The sequence below is a fragment of the Macaca mulatta genome, chromosome 8 (assembly GCF_049350105.2).
Source record: "Macaca mulatta isolate MMU2019108-1 chromosome 8, T2T-MMU8v2.0, whole genome shotgun sequence".
NCBI lineage: Eukaryota > Metazoa > Chordata > Mammalia > Primates > Cercopithecidae > Macaca > Macaca mulatta.
This window is the reverse complement of record NC_133413.1, coordinates 97319878-97344438: the sequence shown is the minus strand read 5'-3', so window position 1 is coordinate 97344438 and position 24561 is coordinate 97319878. Positions and strand designations below refer to the sequence as shown.

The following is a 24561-nucleotide window of genomic DNA, read 5'->3' as shown; positions in this document are numbered from 1 at the left end:
CTAACAGTTCTGGAAATGAGAACTCTGAAACTGATTTCTCTGGGCTAAAATCACATCAGCAGGACTGCAATTCTTCTGGAGGCACTAGGGAAGAATCCATTTATTTGCTTTTCCCTCTTTTAGAGGCTGCCTGAATGCCTTGGCTTTTGTCACCCCTCCATCTTCAAAGCCAGCAATGGCCAGTCGAGTCTTTCTCATCTTTCTCACATATCATTCTGAGTGACTCTCTTGCCTTCCTCTTTCACTTATAAAGGCTCTCACAACTGTGGCGGGCACCCAGACAATCCGGAATATTCTCCCATCTCAAGGTGAGCCAATTAGCTGCTTTAATTGCATGTGCAGCCTCAATTCTCCCTGACATGTAGTATAACCTATTCATTTGTGAATTAAGGCATGGATATCACTGGGACCACTATTCTATCCACCAAAGACACAGAGTTATTGTAAGAAATACATGAAATAACATAGCATGCTACATGTTTACATACTAACTATAGAAAGCAGTCAATTAACAATATTCACATATAAATACAGAGAGCTGGGGCATGGTAGCTCATGCCTGTAAATCCCAGCACTTTGGGAGGCTGAGGCAGGCAGATCGCAAGGTCAGGAGATCGAGACCAGCCTGGCCAACATAGTGAAACCCGATCTCTACTAAAAATACAAAAATTAGCCAGGCACGCCTGTAGTCCCAACTGCTCAGGAGGCTGAGGTAGGAGAATTGCTTGAACCTGGAAGGCAGAGGTTGTGGTGAACGGAGATCGCACCAGTGCACTCCAGCCTGGGCAAGACAGCAAGACTTCGTCTCAAAAAATAAATAAAAATAAATAAATAAATAAATACTTACAGAGAAGGTGAATTAGTCACTAAATCCAACCTAACTCAACAAATACAAAGTATCGAGGATGTATACAATGGCTGGATTTTCTCTTTAGGTATGTAAATATGCATTCCTATTTATGCCCATTGCCTTTTAAACTCATTTATATATCTTTTGTAATGCAGGTTCAGTCATTTCATAAATTGAAAGCATTCACCACACATTGGCTTCCATGAGATCATTGTTTCAGCAGCGAGACAATCAGTGTTTGCTAAGGGAAATTGTGGCCTTGCTACAGTTAGCAAAAAGACACAGTTATTAAGGCAAGCCGGGCACATCCTCAAAGAGAAGTCTCAGACATAGAAACATCAAGTGGGAGCCTCTAAAGAGAACACTGGGAGCTCCACCACTTTCCATTATGCTCGATTCAGTTCTGAGATCTAAATTGCTGCTGATTTTTCATCTTTTAATCACTTCACAGAAGTTAAGTGTCCTTGGGAGGCACTACAGAGGGTAGCACAAATCTCATCTCATTGATTCTAAATTAATTTGATCTTTTAACTCCCAGCTACTGAGTTTCCTGGGCTTTTTAAAAATATTATTTTATGGTGACTTTTATTTTCTTTTTCACAAATAAAACCTGAATAGTGGAAGCTGTGTTTCTTCAGCAAAATTGCACTTAATTCTTATTTCCACTCAAGTAGAACTAGAAAACTTTGACCAGATGCAAGAATGTTTTCATGATAATACAAATGTACAAATGGAATTAATTTTGTTTACCATAAGGATTTTATCTAACACGATTCAAGACATCAGTGTACCCGTTCAAGGAGTATCAACTGCCACCTGTGATACCTTTTTAACCTGGAGACTATGAGCATTAATTTTTTAAAATGTATTTGGAGAAATTAACTCTCACAGGAAGGGAAAAGGATGCATGGCTTAGCTTCTTCAAATCAATACTATAAATCTGCCCAATGAATAACAAAATAAGAGTTAATGCTTTATTGAAGTTGAAAAGGGTCACAAGTATTACCTTTGTTATCCACGTATTTTTTTAAAATCTTAACTAACACTGGGACTCATACATAAGTCAGAATGATGGTGCTCAAATAATAGATCTATAAATTCTATGGCCATAAGAAGTGTTTACAATCTTAAGAAAATGTTATAGGTTTAGACCAATTACATAAAATGAGAAAATACTGTCAATTGTATAAACTTTGAAATATCTAGTTCTATACTTAATTCTTATAAGTAAAAGACTAGAAAATTAAAAAGTTAAATAGGAATAAATTTCACAGTCGGAATAGTAGGAATTATCTTTTTTTCCTCGTCAAATTGAAATGAGAATTCTCCTAGAGAATATTAAGTATTAATTATCCCATTAAGGGTAGTAGGACCAACTCTTGGTAGGGAGTAGAAGATCTGCTAGAAAAAGGAACATGATAGCTGGTGGAACATGTGGCCTCTCTGAGCCTTTGTTTTCTTTCATCTTTAGAAACCTTTCGATGTATCTGAAGCTCTAAGAGTTCATAAAGATCCTCATTTTACAAAGAAAAAGTACTTAAGACCTAGAGTACTGAAATGACTTCAAGTAGACCAAGCAGGATTTACACATCTATGCTCTTTCCATTCCTTAGCACTGTCAATAAGATTGCCAATGTCGCTATCAACCCTGAAATAACCCCAGTTGTCATATCTGGGGTAAGAACCACTGAAAACAACGGTAGATGAATGAGAACACCAAAGTATTTCCCACTCACTTGGTATACTGTGAAGTGGAGGAGGAGGCACGTTGTTAACAGCTGTCATGTGAGACAAAATAGCTGCTGGAAGAGAAGACATAGGCATCTTGATGGCTCAAAGGCAGAGGACCAGAGGCTGCTTGAGAGGTAAGTGATCACTCTTTGCCTGCAGGCTCATAAAGCAGAACTTCAAGGTCCTCTCTGATAGGCTGAATCCTATGGAATCTTCTTGTTCACAGTTCTTATCCATTGTTTGTGCATTTCCAAGAGTAGAATCTAGACCAGGAAGAACTATGCTATATTTCAGTCCAGTGGAAATCATGAGTAGGACTTTATGAGCTATAGAGAGTAGCAGTAATGAAGAAGGAAACTGTAGCAGACAAGGCCGATACAGCAGAATCAACAGCACTCATGAGTCTAGGTGAAATGAAAGTGTTCACTTCCTTGGTCTTCCATAGTCCAGAGCCCTTTTCCTACCTACCAAATGTTTACACTGGGTATCACAGGCCCTTTTTGTACCAGCAGTAACAGGGATAACATATTTATACTGTTCTTCATGGCTACATATATAGGGTAAACCATCCCTTCTAATTATCATACACCAATAAACCCACCCCTGCTTACATTTAACCATATTCTGCTAGAGTGTGGTACATTTTTGTGTTATTTTCTGCTGCTTCACAATAATTAAGAATAGTTACAATGGCGAGGATTTAGATTCCTAACTAATGTATCTTTTGATGCTGTGTATTATCTTCCAAGGCCTTTAAAAATATGTTCCTGGTTTCATAACTGTTACAGTCATATGGACAGGAGACAGGGAAACACTGGGTAGAAGAGGGTAGTTCCCTGGTAAAGGCCCCACCCTCAAGCCTGGAGACCTGCAGCCTTAGATGGGGACAGGCATTCCTGTTTTTGCACCTAAAAAGTTGCCTTTTGCCCGCCACACACCCTATCCTGTACCCATATAAAGCCTGAATCCCAGGCTCCAGAAGCAGACGAAGAGATGAGACAAATAGATGAACGGCAGAATGACATGGTAGAGAAAGTGAGAAGAGGAGGAACATCCGAACACTGAGAGGAGTTCAGCCGCTGGACGATCAAACTCCAGGGGAAGATCATTTTCCCACTCCATCCACTTTCCAGCTCCCCATCCATCCTGCTGACAGCCACCTCCACCACTCAATAAAACCCTGAGTTCTTCCTTCAAGCCCATGTGTGACCCAGTACTTCTGGGATGCTGGGCAAGAATTCAGGATACAGAAAGCTGTCACACTGGCCCTCTACCCTTGTGAAAAGGCAGAGGGTCCATTGAGCTTGTTAACATCAAGCCATCCATGGAGGGCAGGGCTACAAGGGCACACTGCAACACATGTCCACTTGGACTCCTGCACCTGTCCGTCTGTGTGCTCCCCCTCCCCACAGGGTTTGAGCAGCAGCAACTATCAATCAAGCAGGCAAACCACAATCCTGTCACACATCCTGTGAGGGGAATCAGGGAACTCTCCCATTTCATCAGGTAATATACAAAAGGACTGTGGCTCTCTGACACCTGAGCTGGACTGGTAGAGTGTTAACCAACCATTTCTTAAGCAACTTCATCTAGATAACATTAATAACTAGAATAGAAAACATTAATTATATTACAAAAGTAACAAATCCATTTTGCAACAGTTTCTATTAAATTATATCTGTACAACAAATTTATTTTGGTATAACTTTTCAATTGAGTATTTTCCTACTTCCAGTTTTACAAAGTCCAAACTCACCATAGACTCAATTTTGTCACTGAGTCTCATCACTATTCTTTTTTTTTTTTTTTTTTTTTTGGAGACCAAGTCTCACTCTGTCACCCAGGCTGCAGTGCAGTGGCTCAATCCCAGCTCACTCCAACCTCCATCTCCCAGGTTCAAGTGAGTATCCTGCCTCAGCCTCCCAAGTTAGCTGGGATTACAGGCAGGTGCCGCCACACCCAGCGAATTTTGTATATTTAGTGGAGATGGGGTTTCACCATGTTAGCCAGGCTGATCTCGAACTCCCAACCTCTGGTGATCTGCCCACCTCGGCATCCCAAAGTGCTGGGATTACAGGCGTGAGCCACTGCACCCAGCCTCATCACTCTTCTTTATCTTGCATTCTTTCCACGCTAGCCACCTGCCTAGCTCCCACTTCAGAATGGTTCCTTGCCATTCCAACTGTCCCCTCATTGGTAATCCCTACTGCCATAATTCTACAGGTTTTCTAGATCCATTCTCTTCCCAGTCTCACATTTAAAACCCAAAGAACTGAGGACGTGAATTTTTCATCGATGTTAACCAGATGGGGCTATATAAAATGCTGTTTTTCTCTGACACACAGTTCTAATCAAACAAATGTAGGAAAGGAAGTTTTCTAAGGTCCTAAATTTGTGATGACCAATTTCCTCTCTGACTCCAAGTGAGCAGTTCTTATTTTTGTTTATTTTCTAGTTATTTTCCTTCCTTTCCATATTTTCCCCTTTCTCTTTTCTGTATTTCATATGTAATAAACCTTACATACTGAAAGTCATATAATATCATAGTTCACATCAACCTGGACCTTGCTTGAAAACAATTTTAAAGAAAGAAAATATGAGAAGTGACAATGCAAGTAAACAAGAACATTATGGAGTAAATAGCAAAATAAACAACTAGAATAGCTTACTGAATTTTATCTAAGTCTCTGTAATATTCATAATTGTAGGTGAGCATCTGCTAGTATCTGCTGATATATGTCCAGAGAAAATCCATCAAATCACAAATTCAGCTCCCCTAAATGTTTCTTGTTAGTCTTTTCAATGTATTCTGAATTCTTTTGAAATTCATTCAAAGAATAATAACATAATCACACAATTTGTCTTTGAGAGATAGCTGTATTACATTGTTTACCAATGCCTGGACAGTAAAGTCTAATTGTTTCCCAACCACTTACTTACAAAATTATCTTGGACAAGTCACTTAATCTGCCTTGGCCTCAATATCCTGATCTATGCAGGGATAATGATATGATAATGCCTCATACAAATATTATGAATATTAAATAACGCAGAAAGGTCCTAGCACAGTACCTAGATATAGTAATAACTCCATTTTTATTAGTAATATTACTATTGCTGAAGTAAACTTTGAAAAATTCATATGGATTAAATATTTTTAATACTTTAGTAAAAGGCAAAAAGATATAGTCATTCTGAAGAGAAACCAGAACATAAATATTTTTAATACTTTAAATACTTTTTTAAAAGTACATTTAATATGGGTTCCATTTATTCCTGCTACACAGTCAGCAGTAGTATATTACAGGTTCATTTTTCAGGATGTACCTTAAGTATTCATTCTGTATTGCAAAAACCAATAATAATCAAATTTACCATGACACTGTTTCTAGATACTATTCTAGTGTCTATTAACATTTCTAGACACTATTAACATATTTAATATATCAAATATGCCCTATTTTGGTTTTGAGTGTTTAATTCTGTTATTATATTTTAACTCTATTTATTAGAAAAGATATGTCAAATTAAGATAACTGGCATAATTTTATTAAGAGATCTCAAAAGATTTTCCAGAACAATGTCTGTTGGGCTGACGATATGCAAGTATAATATACGTTATACCCAAGTCATTTCATTGGATAAATTTTAACTAAGCATATTTCCAGTGCTTTTATAACCCTGTAGCTGATGCATGTAACGATTAAATGGCAAAGTCCAAAGAAGCAACAAGCAAAAGTCCAAAACTGCTCCTGAGCGCTGGCAGATAGGCTCTCAAGAGACATATCCCAAAAGATATTTTAGAATCCTAAAACTGTGGAAATCTATTAATAGAAAACAATCTCACAATATAATCAATACATATGGAGTAAGGTAAATTTAGATCATTCCAGGGTCTGCAGGAGAAAAAAAAAATGTATAAAATGGGGGCTTTTAGTTTGCTGAAGTTGTACACACTACAGTTTTAGTTTGTGAAGTAGGGTAGACAAATTGAGATACTTTTTAGAAATAATATAAAAGACAGGTCAACCTAGAGCATAAGAGGAGTAGGAGAAGACAGTGAGAGGAAAAGTGGGCAGTAATCACAGACAGGCTTTTAGGGGAAGAAATAGAAATTATTTAGAGAGGATTTTTAGCGATTTTTGCAATATAAAAAAATCAGTCTCCATCACTCTAAAAATACAGACGTTTTTCAGTAAAAATTATGTGTTAGTTAAATTTAAGTTTTGGGGGAAGTACAAGAACATTTTAAGACTGGCTTCAAAAAGTCCTAGCAAAAGCAAGAGGGTTTTGGTCACTTTGAGGTTAATGGAGAAGATATTCATACACAGAAGGCATTTTGAAAGAATAATTTCAGAGTATATTCACATCCAAGGAAAATTACATTTTTTGATATCCTTGCTTTTTATAAAGTCATGAAATTTTACATAGAATTAACTATATAAAATATATTTGATAAAAGCCTGAAATATTATACTAGAAAGTCACTGTATTTTTAAAATGGAATTTCGAGTATGTCAGTACTTAAGACAGCACAGTACAGGACAGAGCTGACAGGCTTTGAAGCCATATTGAGCCAAACCTCTTTGGTGTGACCCCTTGGTTAAGTCATTTAATTTAACTAAGCCCTGGCTTTTTGTTTGTTTGTTTGTTTGTTTGTTTGTTTGTAAAATTATAAGACTGAGAGTAACTTCATAGGATTATTGAGAGAACTGTAAATAAGCAAAGTGACTACTTAATTATGATGATGATTATAAATGTTACATTATATTAAACATGCAAAACATTTAATACAGTGCTTGACATATAATATACATTCCAAAAAGAATTACAGTTCCTTTCCTTTCTTTCTGCAATGGCATGTCAAGCTAAGGTACAAGAAAGCAGCCAGTCCAACGAGGACTGGCGTACATCAAAATGAGATGACTACTCACTTGGAACACTGAAGTGGCTCAGCATATGACTCAGAAACTAGAAAAAAGGAACAAAAAAATAATAACCAGGACATAGAAAATATATTAGATATTCTTGACTAAGGGTTTCAGCAACAACTGATGTGATACAATTAATTGAGCATAGCAGACTCCACAGTATTTTGACATGTATGTTATTATCCTATGAAGTATCCAGAAGACACGAGCAGACATATTATATCAGCAAACTTTACCAAAAAGTACTAGCAGGATACACATTTCCTCAGATGGACTGCTGACAAGTTTTTGTAACATTTAAGTTGCTTTTAAATTATTGTTATTTATGTTTTGAATAGGCAATACATGCATATAATACAAATCTGAGTTTAAAAATGATATTTATACATAGTAAAAAGTCTTTATATTCTTATTATTCTGCTATATAAATTCATTCCTCAGATATAATCTATGCTTATAGAACCATAAACCTGCATACTTCTCTTTTTACAAATTCTACACATTGATATATATATATATACACACACACAACACACACACACACACAGCTAATATATCTTGAACAGTTTTTTCACAGCAGTATGTATAGGCCTGCCTCATCTTAGTTAAGTCCTATTATACTTATTTGTGCTCATCTTAGTTAAGTGCTCCTCTTAGTTAAGTGCTATTATGCTCATCTTTGTGCTCTTCTTAGTTAAGTGCTATTATAAAATACTTACATTTATCTCTATCATGAGGTATCAATCCCATTGTGAGGGATATTCAAGTTGTTTACAAATTGTTAATAGTGTGACAGTTAATATATATCTGTGTATTTATTTTACTTTGTATGTGTATAGATATATCTATAGGTCATATTTCTAGCAGTGAGATTGCTGGATCAAAGTAAATGTGCATTGTAAATTTTGATCAGTATTACCACATTTCTCTCTATAAGGTGTATCAATTTATCCCAAAGGTTAAATTGTGTGAGAGTGCCTTTTTTTATCTACATCTTCAACACTAGACCAATAGCCACCTTATTAATCCTTGGTATCCAACTTGTGACTTACATTCCTTTTTTTTTTGGAGGCAGGATCCAACTGTTGCCCAGGCTGGAGTGCAGGGGCATGATCTCAAATCACTGCTGCCTCGACCTCCTAGACTTAAGCAATCCTCCTACCTCAGCCTCCTGAGTAGCTGGGACTACAAGTGCATGCCACCAAACCTGGATAATTTTTCTATTTTTTATAAAAATAGGGTTTTTCCATGTTGGCCAGGCTTGTCTCGAACTAGGCTCAAGTGATCCTCTCGGCCTCCCAAAGTGTTGGGATTATAGGCATGAGCCACTGCACCCAAGCAACTTGTGACTTTAATTTGTATTTTGTCTTGTTAGGAGTAAGAATGAATGCCTTAAATGTTTAAGAGCCATTTCTATTTTGTCTGTTTACTATCATGCATAACTTTTGCCCACTTTTTCTTGAATTGTTAGTTTTTTCTTACTGATTGTCAAGCCTTTACACAGTAAAGAAATGAACCCTTTGTAGGTTGCTGACAGTTTTTCCAAGTTCTGCATTTGACCTCTGGATCTATGCTTTTTTATTTGTGGTTATTTAAAAAATTATTTTGTAGTCACATTTATCAACTTTTTCTTTCATACCTTCTGACTTCTATTACATACTTAGAAAAATCCTCTTGTTCTTATTACAAAATTACAGAAATCCTCATTACAAATTCTCCTGATTTGTTTAGGAGTTTTGTCTTTATTTTCTGAGACACTGTCTGCTTAACAATCCATTTTTGCATTTGCTAATGGCTTATGCAATTCCAAACTTTCAGATACTTTTCACAATAATTTAGAAGATAGCTAATATGATCCCACTTTACAGATGAGGAAAATGAGGCTCTGAAAATGAAAACTATAGAGTTGGAATGCAGTAAAACTAGAATTTGAACCAAAGTTTGTCCTGGTCACACTGATTCCATGATTTAAAGATGTGGAATCATCTTCATTTTTATTTGTACAAATTTAAGGAATGCTAGTGTAATATTGTTACATGTATATTTTGCATAGTATGAAGTCAGGTCTTTTAGCATATCTATCACCTTAATTATATATATTCCATCACCTGAATTATAAACATTGTACTCACTAAGTAATTTCTCATCATCCACTTCCCTTCCACCCTTCCAAGTATCCAGTGTCTATTAGTTTGCACTCTATGTCCATGTATATACATTATTTAGCTACCATTTATAAGTGAAAATATACAGTATTTGTCTTTCTGAGTTGTTTCACTGAGATGATGTTCCTCATGTTCCACTCATGTTGCTGAAAATGACACTGTGTGCCCTGCATTATAGTACAGAAATTCTCTGAATGAAAATAACATTCAGAAGATGGTGAGATCTGGTCTTCCCAGTAACGAATACATGTGGAAGATCAGAGCTGCATTAATTCATTTGTCTGCATTTTAAAGACTCCAGGTTAAGCAATTGGGAAATAATTATCTAAAGTATGCAAAGATTTATATATGTATGTAAAGGAAGGTGACCAGTGAGATAGTGCCTGCCCAGATCTTATGAAGGGATCATATAGTGTGTTTCAGAGCTGGAACTCTGGGACAAAGTGAAGCATAAATTGAAGAAAGAAAGTGGACCCTTCCAGGGGCTGTTAGAATAGTTCAAGGGTGTTATGATGACGGTCTCAACTAGGGCTGGGTAATAGGAAAGAACAAGAGAGAATAGTTGATGAACAGTGGAGGCTGGGAGAAGAACGAGTTACAAGATTCCTTGGGTGCTGCCTTCTGTGTTGGAATAGCTGCAGGTACACTAACCAAAACAGAGACCCTAATGATGATGATGATAATGATGATAAGAATTCAGCCAGTATTTATTGGGTAGATTTTTGCAAGGCACTGATTCAGATACTCCACGCGTATTTAGCCCTCACAATCCTATAAAGCAGATACAATGTATTACTCCTATTTTATAGATAAGAAAATTGAGGTACAATGAGGTAATTAACTTGAAAATATCGTAAAGGGCAGAGAAAGTCTTACTTTTAACCTGTAACAAATGGACCAAAAGAGGATGTGAAAAGGGATTCTTGGGAGTTCACGAAAGTAGATTAGGAAAGGACAAGAAATAGGATATCTGCTCATCTCTCCTTCCTCAAAATAATTAAGCTGTGTTTTACCCATGAATCCCAACAATTGTTTTCCCTGTGTATATCCTTTAGGAAGTACCCAGAATTTTGGAGTATCATTTATAAGTAAGAGTGTCATTTTAATATAAAAAGTGCCTGAAGATGTAACCAGATGCAATGTGATTTTTTAAAACTGAGGGTATTTCCCAAAAGATGTGATAATACCAAATGCTTTCTTACAGCATGCAAATAAACGATCTTTCTCAAGTGACTTAGTAGTCTTAACCAACTGAATCAAAATAATACTTTTGATAAGCTCTTTCTATGAGAAATGTATTCAGCAGGAAAGGAAGAGTATATTAATACCAGAGGATGGCTGTTCAAAATGTTCAGGATGTTATCAACTGTAGATGTTTGTAAACGAAAACAACATTCAGATGAAATCTACTGTTCAAGGGAATAAGCAAACATTATAACAATTATGTAGTTGAGGTAACTACTGAGATTAAAAACTCTTTGTCAGATTTGATGGCATTAGCAGTTCCCATGCTGGTTTCTGGATAAAATTATTTGAAACATATTCAATATATCACAAAACTTATAAAATATCGTCTCTTCCCGACTTTTAAAATTCTTTCCCTCTATAGACACTCACAAACAGATGGAGTCTCCTTATTGAAGTCGGCTTTTTCCTAAACAAAATAAAGAGTACAAACTGTTTATATTACCAAGAATTTTAACCATGACAATACACTAAGCCATGCATTTTACTAGATTCTGAAGTGTCCTAGTATTTTAATGTGTGTTCAAAATTCACTCAGAAAGTCACGAACCCATTCATGCTCTACTTATAACGAAGTTTCTTGAGTATATTTGATCAAAATTAACCTTAAGAACATGCTGAGAGAAAGCTCATTCATAGCATTTCTCTTCAAATTTTCCTTCTCACAAGAGTAATAACCAAATGATCAATAACATCTGTAGACTATAACCTAATTGCCAAGCCAAGTGATTTCCATGCATTATCTTCTAATTTAATCTTCACGAAAGTCTATGAGGCAGAAATTGATACTATTCCCATTTTATAAATTTGGAAATAAAGTCTTGGTGATGTTAAAATAATTTCTCAGATCTTCCGGCTGCATTGAAATGCAGTTTCAGCATTCAAACTTGGGCTGACTCCACAGCCTGTTGGTTCAGCATTAGTTCAAGCAATGGAAAACATGTTCAACAATTATTTTCTCAGACCTACTTTAAATGTCACTGTCTCTTGTTAGAAGGGAGCCCCTATTTAAGCGAGTATGTGTTCTTACGAAGAAGTACATTAGCTGATTGCCCTTGTATGCTGTGAATACTGACTAGCATGCATTCTTTAGATTCACAATCTATTTTCTCCCTCAACATTTCTGCAGATACATTACTTTGAATTCACAACATTTTGCTCTGAAAGTGCCTAAAATTCATTTCAACTTAAAAGCACAATATCTGCTTTATAACTGGGAGGATGTGAACCATACAAGGACAAAAATTAATGTCCCTTTCTCTTTCATTTCTCCCTTTCTTGCATTTTCTTTAGTATGACATAGACATTCTCAAAGATGCACTTAACTATATTCACAACTGCCTAAAGATGTGTCTTAGAAGTATCACACAGGTGTGCATGACACGTCCTTTTTTTGTACAATCCTACCCATTCCTTACATATCCTCACTTTGTGGATCCTCACTTTGTAGTTTGTGGGAGCATGTAGCCAGAGAAGTAAGATACAGACGTGGCAGCATTCGCAGAGCTTGGAAATGGCATAAGGCATTTTCTCCTTCTTTGGGTGAAACTACTGTGTGCCTTCTGTTTTCTGAATATAATTCTCATTTTCTCCTGTGCAACAAACAGAATTGGACTCACTACTTCATCCAACCAAGGTTCAATTTTCTGAAAGTCAAATAGTAAATTAGTATAGGAGTCATGATTGAAGCCCTGATCACAAATCCTTTTTCTGCCTCTTGATTAGTATCCTTTTCCTCACTTATTTCATGAGTGAATATTATTTCCCTCTTCACCCAACCACTTCCAGTGCTTCCCAGTTTACACCATAAGCGACTTTTATGAGGATACCATTCACAACATTAAATGAGCTTGATTTTTTTTTCTAATGTAATCCATTGTCATTTAGATGCAATATTTCAGAGACTTGAACTTCAATGCACTGTACTATTACTCAAAGTTGCCTGGGGACAAGTGCTGAGCTGTGCTTTTCCCCATGATTCAAGGAAGAACATTATTCTTCTTTCTTTATTGCTCTAGTCTTCTTCTCTACACTTCCACAAATCACTATAATTTGTACCACACAGTACACTATCTGCATGAGATGTCCTGTGACAACTTCAGAGATGGCCTATAATGTTATAAATCATTGTGCTGTTTTGGCATAAAATGTTACTTAGGTAAATATCCATTGTAGTGCATTTTTTCACCAGAGAACTACTAGTTACATTTTTATGGTTCAGAAGAAAAGCCTGTTACCAGTTATACTTTTCCAGGTTTTTTGTTGTTGTTTACTGCTGTTGTTTGAAACTCTATTTTAGTACTTGTTAGATGCAGTATCTTTGAACAAAAAAACATTCCTATGTGTTTATGTGTTAGTAAGCCATAGGCCACATACTAGTGGTAAAAGATCACTAATGATCATTTAATTTTTTTTTTTTTTTTTTTTTTTTTAGACAGAGTCTCGCTCTATCACCCATTCTGGAGTACAGTGGCGCGATCTCGGCTCACTGCAACCTCCGCCTCCCAGGTTCATGCCATTCTCCTGCCTCAGTCTCCCAAGTAGCTGGGACTAAAGGCACCTGCCACCATACCTGGCTAATTTTTGGTATTTTTTAGTAGAGACAGGGGTTTCCCCTTATTAGCCAGGATGGTCTCTATCTCCTGACCTTGTGATCTGCCCGCTTTGGACTACCAAAGTGCTGGAATTACAGGCATGAGCCACCGCGCCCAGCCTGAATATTTTTGCTAATCATTTTGTTAGATGGTATCTGCAACAAACATAGGACAGATTTATAGGCAATGGCAGATGGCTTAGTTGAAGCAAATCTCTGACTTTATTAGGTCAAATAGAGGAAGAGCTACCCAGAGAAATCTGGCTGAAACATAGCTTAGGAACACATCAACTCTGATGCTTTATCTATTTTCTGTGATATATCAAATTGGCCTTCAAAATTGTGCATGATTCTGAAAAAAATATCTATCTGTTTTTCAGAGCTTGAACTGCTGCTTCCTCTATCCACATTAGGCAGGGTTTGATCAGAGAAGCAAAACCACTAAGAGATACATGGAATAAGGGATTTATTATAGGGATTTGAGCTTATACGGTAACACAATACAAATCCATCTCATCATCCCATTGCTGATCTTTTAACTTATCCAATTTCCACTTTTTTTCTAAATAGACTCCCTAAACATATTAGGGGAAACTACCAAATCACCATCCAAGACACATTCAGGAAAATAGAAAAATAACACCATTCAAAATAGTATCTGAATACCAACTCCTGTATATTTCTTCCAAATTCTCAGTAAAATAATCATAAAAATATTTTAAAAGACAAAATGTTTAGTATCAAAAATTGAGAGTGATAGACAACATAATGGCAAAATCTGAGAGAATTCTGTGCAAAATGTAAAGCATATGGCATAGGACTGATGAGAATCCTATTGAGTCCTAATCCCTAGTACTTCAGGATATGACCTCCCTGTTTGTAAATAAGGTATTTAAGGAGATATTCAAGTTAAAATGAGGTTTGTCATGTGGTCCCTAATCTAATATGACTGGTGTCATTATAAAAAAAGGGGTAATTTAGACATAGAGACAGTCACAGAAGAATGATGATGTGAAGACACACAGGGATGGCCAGGTGTGGTGGCTCATGCCTATAATCCCAGCATTTTGGGAGGTCAACGTGGCAGGATCGCCTGAGGCCAGGAGTTTGAGATCAGTCTGGGCAAGACCCCATCTCTACAATTTTTTTAAAAATTAGCCAAGCAAGGTAATGCACACCTGCAGTCCTCACTTCAGCCCAGGAGTGTGAGGCTGCAGTAAGTTATGATCACACCACTGCACTCCAGCCTGAATGACAGAGTGAGACCCTGTCTCAAAAAAAAAAAAAAAAAAAAAAGATACACAGGGGGAAAATTAACCATGTGGCTAGAGTGATGTAACTATATGCCAAGATACATCAAGGATTGCTAGCAAGCACCAGAAGCCAGAAGAAGCAAAAAGAGACTCTCTCTCAGAGAGAGCATGGCACTGTCTACACCTTGATTTCAGACTTTTAATCCCCAGAACTATAAAACAGTCAGCATCTGTTGTTTTAAGCCCTCTGGCTTTTGGTACTTGGTTAGAGCAGCCCTAAAACATTAATATACTACATTTGCTTCATTTCATAGCATAATTTATAATATGTTCTTAATCCAGCTCTTGTTAATGTATTCTGCACTCTATGCAAGCTTGGTATGCAAACTGCACCACAGGCCCCTATGAGCACCCATCCCTTTCTTCATCAGTTCTGTGTGATCGCTCTCTCTCTCCTTCTCTATTTTTTCCCCCTTACTAGACTCAGTCTGAATTTGACGCTTTCACAAGTAGCTCAGCTCTGGAATCTTACCCTAGCCCTGGGTTCTTGCTCCCTTCTTAAGGACAGGCTACTTTGTGTTTGTCCACTGATTCTGTGTACCACAAATCTGGGACACCTAGTTCAGAAAATAGTATCATAAGGAGATAGAAAGACTCCAATATGAAACTTATCTAGATAGTTTAACTTACATTTAAAATCCCCAAAACATTTTTAAATATTTCACAATTTTAAATGGTAGTCTTTCTAAAATATTACCTAATTAATCAATTAGTTGAGGGGAGTTCTGCTGAATAGATGTTTTTGACTTGTTGATTTAGGATTGTCAAGAACATTATACTACAGGGCTACAATAGTACCTTAGGAAGCTCTTAGGGTGTATACAGCTGTCAGAATTTATCAAATGGATTCATTCTTTAATTTGAGATAATTCTTTCTGATTTTAGTATTTTAAAAAAAAATTTGGTCAGTGATTATATGGCATCATTAATGTGGCAACTCTTCCCTTCTCATTTGTTTCTTCTAATCAGCACTGTCCAAAGATAATCAGTTAAATTGTCTCACTAGCATTATATTTGTGAACATGAAGATGCACAAACACAGTCCTCCTTCAAGGGAAGACCTGTTGCTCCAGCAACAGGTTTAGTCTAGTGACAAAAAATGCTGCCTTTCCCAAGGGCACACTGTCCTCCTGAAGCTTATGTCCAATGACACACACATATACACATGCGGACACACACACATACACATGTGCGCACGCGCACACACACACACACAGAGTGGTCCACCCTTATCTGTAGTTTCACTTTTCATGGTTTCATTTATCCATGGGCAACTGTGGTATGAAAATATTAAATGGAAAATTCCAGAATTCTAAAATAAACAATTTATATATTTTATATATTTTAAATTGCATATCTTTCTGCATAGAGTGATGAAATCTCACATCATCCCACTCCATTCCATCTGGAACATAAATCATCCCTTTGCCCAACATATCTCTGCTGTATGAACTACCTACCCAATGGTCATTTAGTAGCCATCTTGGTTATCAGATAGACAGTCACAAAAAGAAGAAGGGTAAGTACTATATAATAAGATACTTTGGGAGAGAGACCACATTGACATAACTTTGCATTATAGTATAACTGTTGTAAGTATTACTTATTGTTGTTAATCTCTTACTATACCTAGTTTATAAATTTAACTTTATCATAGGTAAGTATGTATAGGAAAAACTTAGTATATACTGGTTACTACCAGTGGTTTGATCCACCGGGAATCTTCGAATCCATACACAGTAGTCCCCCCCCCCACTCCATGAATTAGGGGGGACTACTGTATATGAATATATGTATGTATGTATATCATATATATGTGCGTGAGATATGACATATCATCATTCCAAATGGTTGATTAGTTGTTTAAGAAGAAAGCTTTCCTAAGGATTCCAAAATCTCACCAGAACTCTTGCGGTTATTTTCTCATACTTGATGAAATCTATCTTTTCAAAGACAGTAACTATGATTTTTGTATGTATTTTCATCACAATTTGCTTTTGTGTCATGTGCTTCTTAGCAAATTCAAAGGATGTAAGTAATATTCTATTATGCCTTTTTAACGAGTAACTAAGTTTATGAGATTTATATTTAAACTTGAATGCACTTCTTTCTTGAAGAAAGAAAATGAATTGTGTACTGAAACTTGCTGTCTTCCACTTAGCCATGCTGTGGCTTCACAATGAAATGGAGGAAGACACTAGGCACCCATCACTGTTGTCCTATTGCAATGTAGATGCATTAAAATAACCTACACCAATGTTTTTCTTAGATTGTTAACTGCTCAAAAAACGAGAAATCACTTGCTATTTTTTTTTTTTTTTTTTTGGATACAGAGTCTCACTCTTGTCACCCAGGCTGGAGTGCAGTGGTGTGATCTTGGCTCACAGCAACCTCCACCTCCTGAGTTCAAGTGATTCTCGTGCTTCAACCTCCTGAGTATCTGGGACTACAGGGACACACCACCATGCCCAGCTAATTTTTGTGTTTTTAGGAGAGATAGGGTTTTACCATGTTGCCCAGGCTGGTCTCGAAATTGCCTCAAGTGATCCGTCTGCCCCAGCCTCCCAAAGTGCTGGGACTACATGTATGAGCCACTGTGTCTGACCTCACTTGCTTCTAAAAGTTTTACATACAGCTGCATGTAATTAGATCTTAAAGTTTCTTGGGTATGATGATGATGATGATCATGATGAGGATGGCTAAGTGTTCTGAGAGAGCTATATAGCAAAGAAAAAATAAGTGAGCCTGTATTAGCACCAGTCATTGCTAAGAATGTATTACTATATGAATCATTTAAAATCTTAAACAGATTCTCAATTTTATACTCACTTACTTCATATTAAATTAAACTTATTGAACTGAAATCAAATCTAAGACATGTTTTGAGCCCCAAATTTAGAATACCACATATATTTTTAAGTTTTAAAAGCAGGTGCTCTGGGGAAAATATAAAAATTTTTCAAAAAAAAAAAACTAGTTCAATACTGTCTTGACTAAACGTTGAAAAAGACTGTCAAACTGAACAGCTGACTGATGATGACCCCAGTTGAGATATCTGTTCTTAGCTATATTTTCAAAAGCATCAAAGTCATTCTACAGTCTCCTGGTAAATTGTCGAAACTGTCTGGAATTGCTGTTAGGTTCCAGCCATATCTGTCTATTCATGAAGAGTTAAAAAACAAAAAGCTACCGATAAACTTAGGTCATTGAATTTGAGTTCTTATCAAAAAGAAGCCATTGTGTATTTTTTCTTTCCCAAGAGCATTTACAATTTCAGTGAATTGTCAGTATTACACTCACTACAATAACAGCAAGGTTCAGAATGGGTTGAAAGCATGAGAACAAATATCTGAGGCAAATGAAAACCCAACCAATGTATAATTTTAGATTAAAAGAGATTATAAGACAATGGTTTTAGAATTACTGCTTATGGACAAACTGATTTAACAGGCATTGCAGCGCTCTTCAGCACTGGAATATCTTCATAACAAAGATGTACCTAAGAAGTACTTAATTTTGAATTGAAATTATACAGATGGAAAAAAAACATTAAATACGATAAGTCTGTCTCATTTTTCTCAGTACAATCCAGGGAGCATTATAGCAGGCAAGTTGTTAAATGAGGAGAATAGTCATCACAAGTTCTTTCCATGGGTTGAGGTAGAAAGATATGGAAACTCACAGGATGAGCAGGCTATAAGGGAATGGGTATCCAGACAAGAGTTTGCACCACAAGGACTCAAAAGAAGTCAAATCGATTTATTACTAGCACTAGTTTCCACCAATGGAACCCAAGACTTCTGAAGGAACTTCTTATAACCAAGTTCACGCTGCTCTCGGTGTAGTAGTTACACGCCAGTCCAAATGAGGCCAACTCACACACTGACATACTCCCTATCATTTGTGTAATGGACTATTGAAAATATTTGATTTTATGATGTCATCTATGACTACTGTTGGAGTGACTGAAAGTATCCAAGAGAATGATAGCTCTAATTAACTAAGTGTATCAACAATGCCCATCACTTTAAATATGTCTCTTTCTTCTTTTATGTTTTCAATGTATGATTCTGATCCTGGAAGACAGATCAGCCTTCCTCCAATTCTAAGCAATATTCTTCTTGTAGGAGTAGAAGGCTGGAATAAATTTAAGGTAAAAATGCTATTATTCAGAGCTGGTTACGCATGTCCTCAAAGAATTTGATAAAGAATGTATTTCTTAAAAAATATATTTCTTATGCCAATTACTATATGATTATTTTCATAAGTGAATATAAACATAACAAAACACAAATAGGCATCTGAACTTTCAGAATAACGTAATTAAATAAAAGATGCAATATTACTCTTTTCTGTATATAATCTGGCTACCTGTTAATATTTGTACCTATTTAAATTATAATCTTATGACACAGTAAAGTGAAGAAAATAAAATTGTGCTTAAGTATTCCGGGAACCATCACTACCTAAATACCTGAGTATGTATTATCCCCACAGTTACAATTGTTCTTTGGGTGATCTGATGCTTTGGGTCAAGAATTGAACTGCTGACCTAAGCACTACCAAGGAAAAAGTGATAGCGAATTTGCAATCCACTCATTATTGTAAGACTGGGAGCAAGGTTAGTTCTCTGGGATGATGGGGGTGAGGCATGTGGTGAAAGTCAGTTGTGGCATAAATCAGAAAAAATAACTTAGTTGTTAATTACAGCCAAATAATTAGCAGACAAAAGTATCCAACTGACATGAGAGAGAATCAAAAGCAGATAAGGCATAGAGAAAGGGCTAGTATTGCAGTCAGGAGAACAATTTCAATGCTACCCAAAGACCAAATTAGGTACAAAACAAGGCCACAGGAAAATGTAGGATGTTAGCTTGTCTCTGGGAGAATATCTGTTCTGAAATGATGAGAATAGACTATGATCGCTATTTTCAGAGGCCCTAATTGAACTGATCCCTCTCTGTGGAGGACTCCTATGGGACAAGAGAATCACTTCCAATACGTTACAGACAATTAGGGCCACATCATCTTGCCTAAAACTATTTGAAAGTATTTCTTATTTCTTATTATGTCTCTAGTCCATAAAACAAAGCATGACACATAATGGACACTTTAAAAATATTTTCCCTTGGCCAGGCATGGTGGCTCATGCCTTTAATCCCAGCACTTTGGGAGGCTGAGGCGGGAGTATCACTTGAACCCAGGAATTTGAGGTTTCAGTAAGCCATGATTGCACCACTTCACTGCAGCCTGGGCAACAGAGTGAGACCCTGTCTCTAAAATGAAAAAAAAAAATTCTCAACCCATCTAGAATGCATCTACAGACCAGAGATAACTTTGCTCCCAAGGGTTCAAAATTGTAAAATTTTATTCAAAATTGGCTTTTTGTTATTATATATTCATTTAATTGAAAAATAAAAATTATCTATATTTATGGTGTACAAAATGTTTTGAAATATGCATACATTGTAGAATGGCTGAATCAAACTAGTTAACCTATGTACTACCTTACATTTATTTGCGGTGAGAAGATAAAATCTACTCTCTTAGGAATTTTCAAATATGCAGATAATTATTAACTCTAGTTATGCTATATAATAGATTTCTTGAATGTATTTCTTCTAACTAAAAGTTTGAATCATTTTATCAGCATCTCCCCAATCCACCTACTCAGATCGTTCCCTGTCGGCAAATAGAAACGATACTGATTTTTGTATCTTGATTTTCTATCCTATAACTTTACTGAATTTGTTTATCAGCTCTAGTAGTTTTTTGGTGGAGTCTTTAGGTTTTTTCCAAATGCAAGATCATATAACCTGCAAACAAGGATAATCTGACTTCTTCCTTTCCAATTTGGATGCCCTTTATATTTTTCTCTTGTCTGATTGCTCTAGCTAAGACCTCCAGTACTACCTTGAATGACAGCATCGTTGACAGTGGGCATCCTTGTCATGTTCCAGATCTTAGAGGAAAGGCTTTCATTTTTTTTCCCATTCAGTATATTAGCTGCAGTTCTATCATTTATGGCTTTTATTATGTTGAGGTGTACTCCTTGTAGACCCAGTTTTTTCAGGGTTTTTATTATGAAGGGATGTTGAATTTTATCAAATGCTTTTTCAGCATCAATTGAAATGATCATGTGGTTTTTGTCCTTTATTCTCTTGATGTAATGTATCACATTGATTGATTTGCATATGTGGAATCATTCTTGCATCCTTGGGATAAATCCCACTTGGTCATGATTTTATTTTGTAGTTGATTGTGATTTGATAGTATTTTGTTGGGGATCTTTGCATCAATTTTTTTTTTTTTTTATTGAGACAGAGTTTCGCTCTTGTCACCAAGGCTGGAGCACAGTGGCAGTGATCTCACTCACTGCAATCTCCACTTCCCGGGGCCAAGCGATTCTCCTGCCTCAGCCTCCTGAGTAGCGGGAATTACAGGCGCCCACCACCAAGCCCAGCTAATTTTTGTATTTTTAGTAGAGATGGGGTTTCGCTATGTTGGCCAGACTAATCTCGAACTCTTGACCTCAGGTGATCCTCCCACCTCAGCCTCCCAAAGTGCTGGGATTACAGGAGTGAGCCAACGCACTCAGCCAGATCTTTGAATAAATATTCATCAGAGATATTAGCCCTCCCTCCCTCCCTTTCCTCTTCCTTTTTCTTCCTTTTTCCTTCCTTTTTCCTTCCTTCTTTCCTTCCTTCCTTTTCTTCCTTCCTTCTTTCTTTCTTCTCTCTCTCTCTCAGATATTATTAGCCTAAGCTTGCTTGCTTTCACTTTTCCTTCCTTCCTTCCTTCCTTCCTTCCTTCCTTCCTTCCTATGTGTCTTTGCCTCATTTTGGTATCAGGAGACTACTGGCCTCAAGAATGAGTTTGAAGGTATTTCCTCCTCCTCTATTTTTCATAATACTTTGAGTAGGATTTGTATTAGTTCTTCTTTAAATGTTTGGTAAAATTCAGCAGTGAAGCCATCGGTTCCCAGGCTTCTCTTTGCTGGGAGACTTTTTTTTTTTTTTTTTTTTTTTTTTTTTTTTTTTTAAGGCCAAAGTTACACACAGATGTTTTGTTTTATTTGTTTTTTTTTTTTTTTGAGACAAGAATCTCGCTCTGTCGCCCAGGCTGGAGTGCAGTGGGTGATCTTGGCTCACTGCAAGCTCCGCCTCCCGGGTTCACGCCATTCTCCTGCCTCACCCTCCCGAGTAGCTGGGACTACAGGCACCCACCACCAGGCCCGCCTAATTGTTTTTTGTATTTTTAGTAGAGACGGGGTTTCACCATGTGAGCCAGGATGGTCTCGATCTCTTGCTCTCGTGATCCACCCCCCTCAGCCTCCCAAAGTGCTGGGGTTACAGGCGTGAGCCACCACACCCGGCCTACACGCAGATGTTTTATTAGTTAGTATACAGGCTGAGCTGTGTGGGCTCTAGTCCCAAAATAATAGCCGCTCACAACACAAGCACATTTAACTTTCATTAAAAGGTCTCTGCATCCCTCAGTGGGGAAGTTGTGCCCTAAGATTACAGCAGGGCTAAGTCCCTCCATCCTGTCTCCCCTGCCCCAGGATGCTGGCTTGGTGCAGGTGCTCTGGAATAACTTCCTACCACTGGTACGCACATCCCAGCCAGCAGGAGGGATGAGTGGGGCCCTCCAGGTGCCCAGAGCAAACAGTGTCACTGTGGAAGAAGGGGCCCACTGGCAGCCTTGGCCATGAAGCTCCAGCAATAGGGAACTGAATAAATAATGGTACCCTGTATAGAATCACGTGACGGGATGGCCAGCCAATTGACCTGACTCAGGTGCAGGCTGTGCGGTGACCCGGAAAGACATTCAAATGACCTTTCTTTGTTTTTTGGTTTTTGTTTTTGTTTTTTTTTTTTTTGAGACGGAGTCTCGCTCTGTCGCCCAGGCTGGAGTGCAGTGGCCAGATCTCAGCTCACTGCAAGCTCCGCCTCCCGGGTTTACGCCATTCTCCTGCCTCAGCCTCCCAAGTAGCTGGGACTACGGGCGCCCGCCACCTCGCCTGGCTAGTTTTTTGTATTTTTTAGTAGAGACGGGGTTTCACTGTGTTAGCCAGGATGGTCTGGATCTCCTGACCTTGTGATCCACCCGTCTCGGCCTCCCAAAGTGCTGGGATTACAGGCTTGAGCCACCGCGCCCAGCCCAAATAACCTTTCAAATGACAACAGATCAATACAAACTATACAGTAGGCACCCCTTATCCTCAAGAAGGTGTTCCAAGTCTGCTGGGAGACTTTTTATTACGGCTTCAATCTCTTTACTTATTACTGTTCTATTCAGGTTTTTGGTTTCTTCATGAAACAATCTTAGGTTGCATGTGTCTAGGAATTTGTCCATTTCTTTTAGATTTTTCTATTTATTGGCATATAGTTGCTCATAGTAGCTACTAATGATCCTTTGAATGCCTGCAGTATCAGTTGTAATGTCTCCTTTTTCATCCCCGATTTTATTTATTTGGGTCTTCTATCTTTCTTAGTCTGGCTAAAGGTTTATCAATTTTGTTTACCTTTCTAAAAAACCAGCTTTTTGTTTCCTTGATCTTTGGTATAGTTTTCTTCATTTAAAATTCATTTATTTCTGTTCTGATCTTTATTCTAATTTTGAGTTTGGTTTGCTCTTGCTTTTCTGGTTCTTTAAGATGCATCATTAGGTTGTTTATTTGAAGTTTTCCCTCTTTGTTGATGTAGACACTTAAAGCTATAAGCTTCCCTCTTAGTACTGCTTTCACTGTATCCCACAGGATTTGGTATGCTGTGCTTCTATTATCTTTCGTTTCAAGAAATTGTTCAATTTCCTTCTTAATTTCTGCATTGACTGACTGGTTATTCTTGGAGCATATTGTTTAATTTCCATGTGTTTCTATTGTTTCCAAATTCCTCTCATTTAAATTCCTCTTGTTGATTTCCAGTTGTATTTCATTATGGACAGAGAAGGTACTTGATATTATTTCAATGTTTTGAATGTTTTAAGGCTTGTTTGTAATGTAACATATAGTCTGTCCTTGAGAATAATCCATGTGCTGAGGATAAGATTGTGTATTCTGCAGCCATTGGATGAAATGTCCTGTAAATATCTATTAGGTCCATTTGATCTACAGTGCAAATTAAATCTGATGTTTCTTTGTTGATTTTCTGTCTGGAAGATCTTTCCAATGCTGAAAGTGGGATGTTGAAGTCTCCAGCTGTTACTGTATTACAGCCTATCTTTCTCTTTAGCTCTAATAATACTTACTTTATATATCTGGGTGATCTAGTGTTGGGTGCATGTATATTCACAATTATATTCTCTTGCTGAATTGACCTGCTTATCATTATATAACAACCTTTATCTCTTCTAAAATTCTTTGTTTTGAAATCTATTCTGTCTGATATAAGTATAGCTACTCCTGTTCTCTTTTGGTTTTCATTTGCTTAGAATATCTTTTTCCATTCCTTTATTTTCAGTCTCTGTGTGACTTTAGAGATGAAGTGTGTTTCTTGTAGGCAACAGATTGTCAGGCCTTGTTTTCTAATTCGTTCAGCTACTCAATGTCTTTTTATTGGAAAGTTTGTCAATCTACATCGTTATTATTGATAAGTAAGAGTTTACTCCTGCCATTTTCTTATTTGTTTTCTGGTCTTCTCGTTCTTCCTTTGTTTCTTCCTGTCTTCCTTTTAGTGAAGATGATTTTTTTCTGGTGGTATAATTTAATTTCTTGCTTTTTGTTTTTCGT

General features: G+C 37.0%; 1 protein-coding gene across 2 annotated transcripts in view; it reads right to left on the bottom strand.

Annotated features, from left to right (window-relative positions):
• The window catches only part of CNBD1 (cyclic nucleotide binding domain containing 1), a 560546-nt gene extending 557795 nt beyond the window's left edge, over positions 1 to 2751 (bottom strand). Inside the window, exon 1 of one of the 2 annotated variants that reach the window (XM_077942745.1) lies at positions 2587 to 2751. In XM_077942745.1, the coding sequence (XP_077798871.1) occupies positions 2587 to 2674 (88 nt within the window). In that variant the 5' untranslated portion in view covers positions 2675 to 2751. The remainder of the gene's footprint in view (positions 1 to 2586) is intronic. The other variant, XM_015145661.3, reaches the window with a different exon arrangement.
• Between the last annotated feature and the right edge of the window lie 21810 nt (positions 2752 to 24561).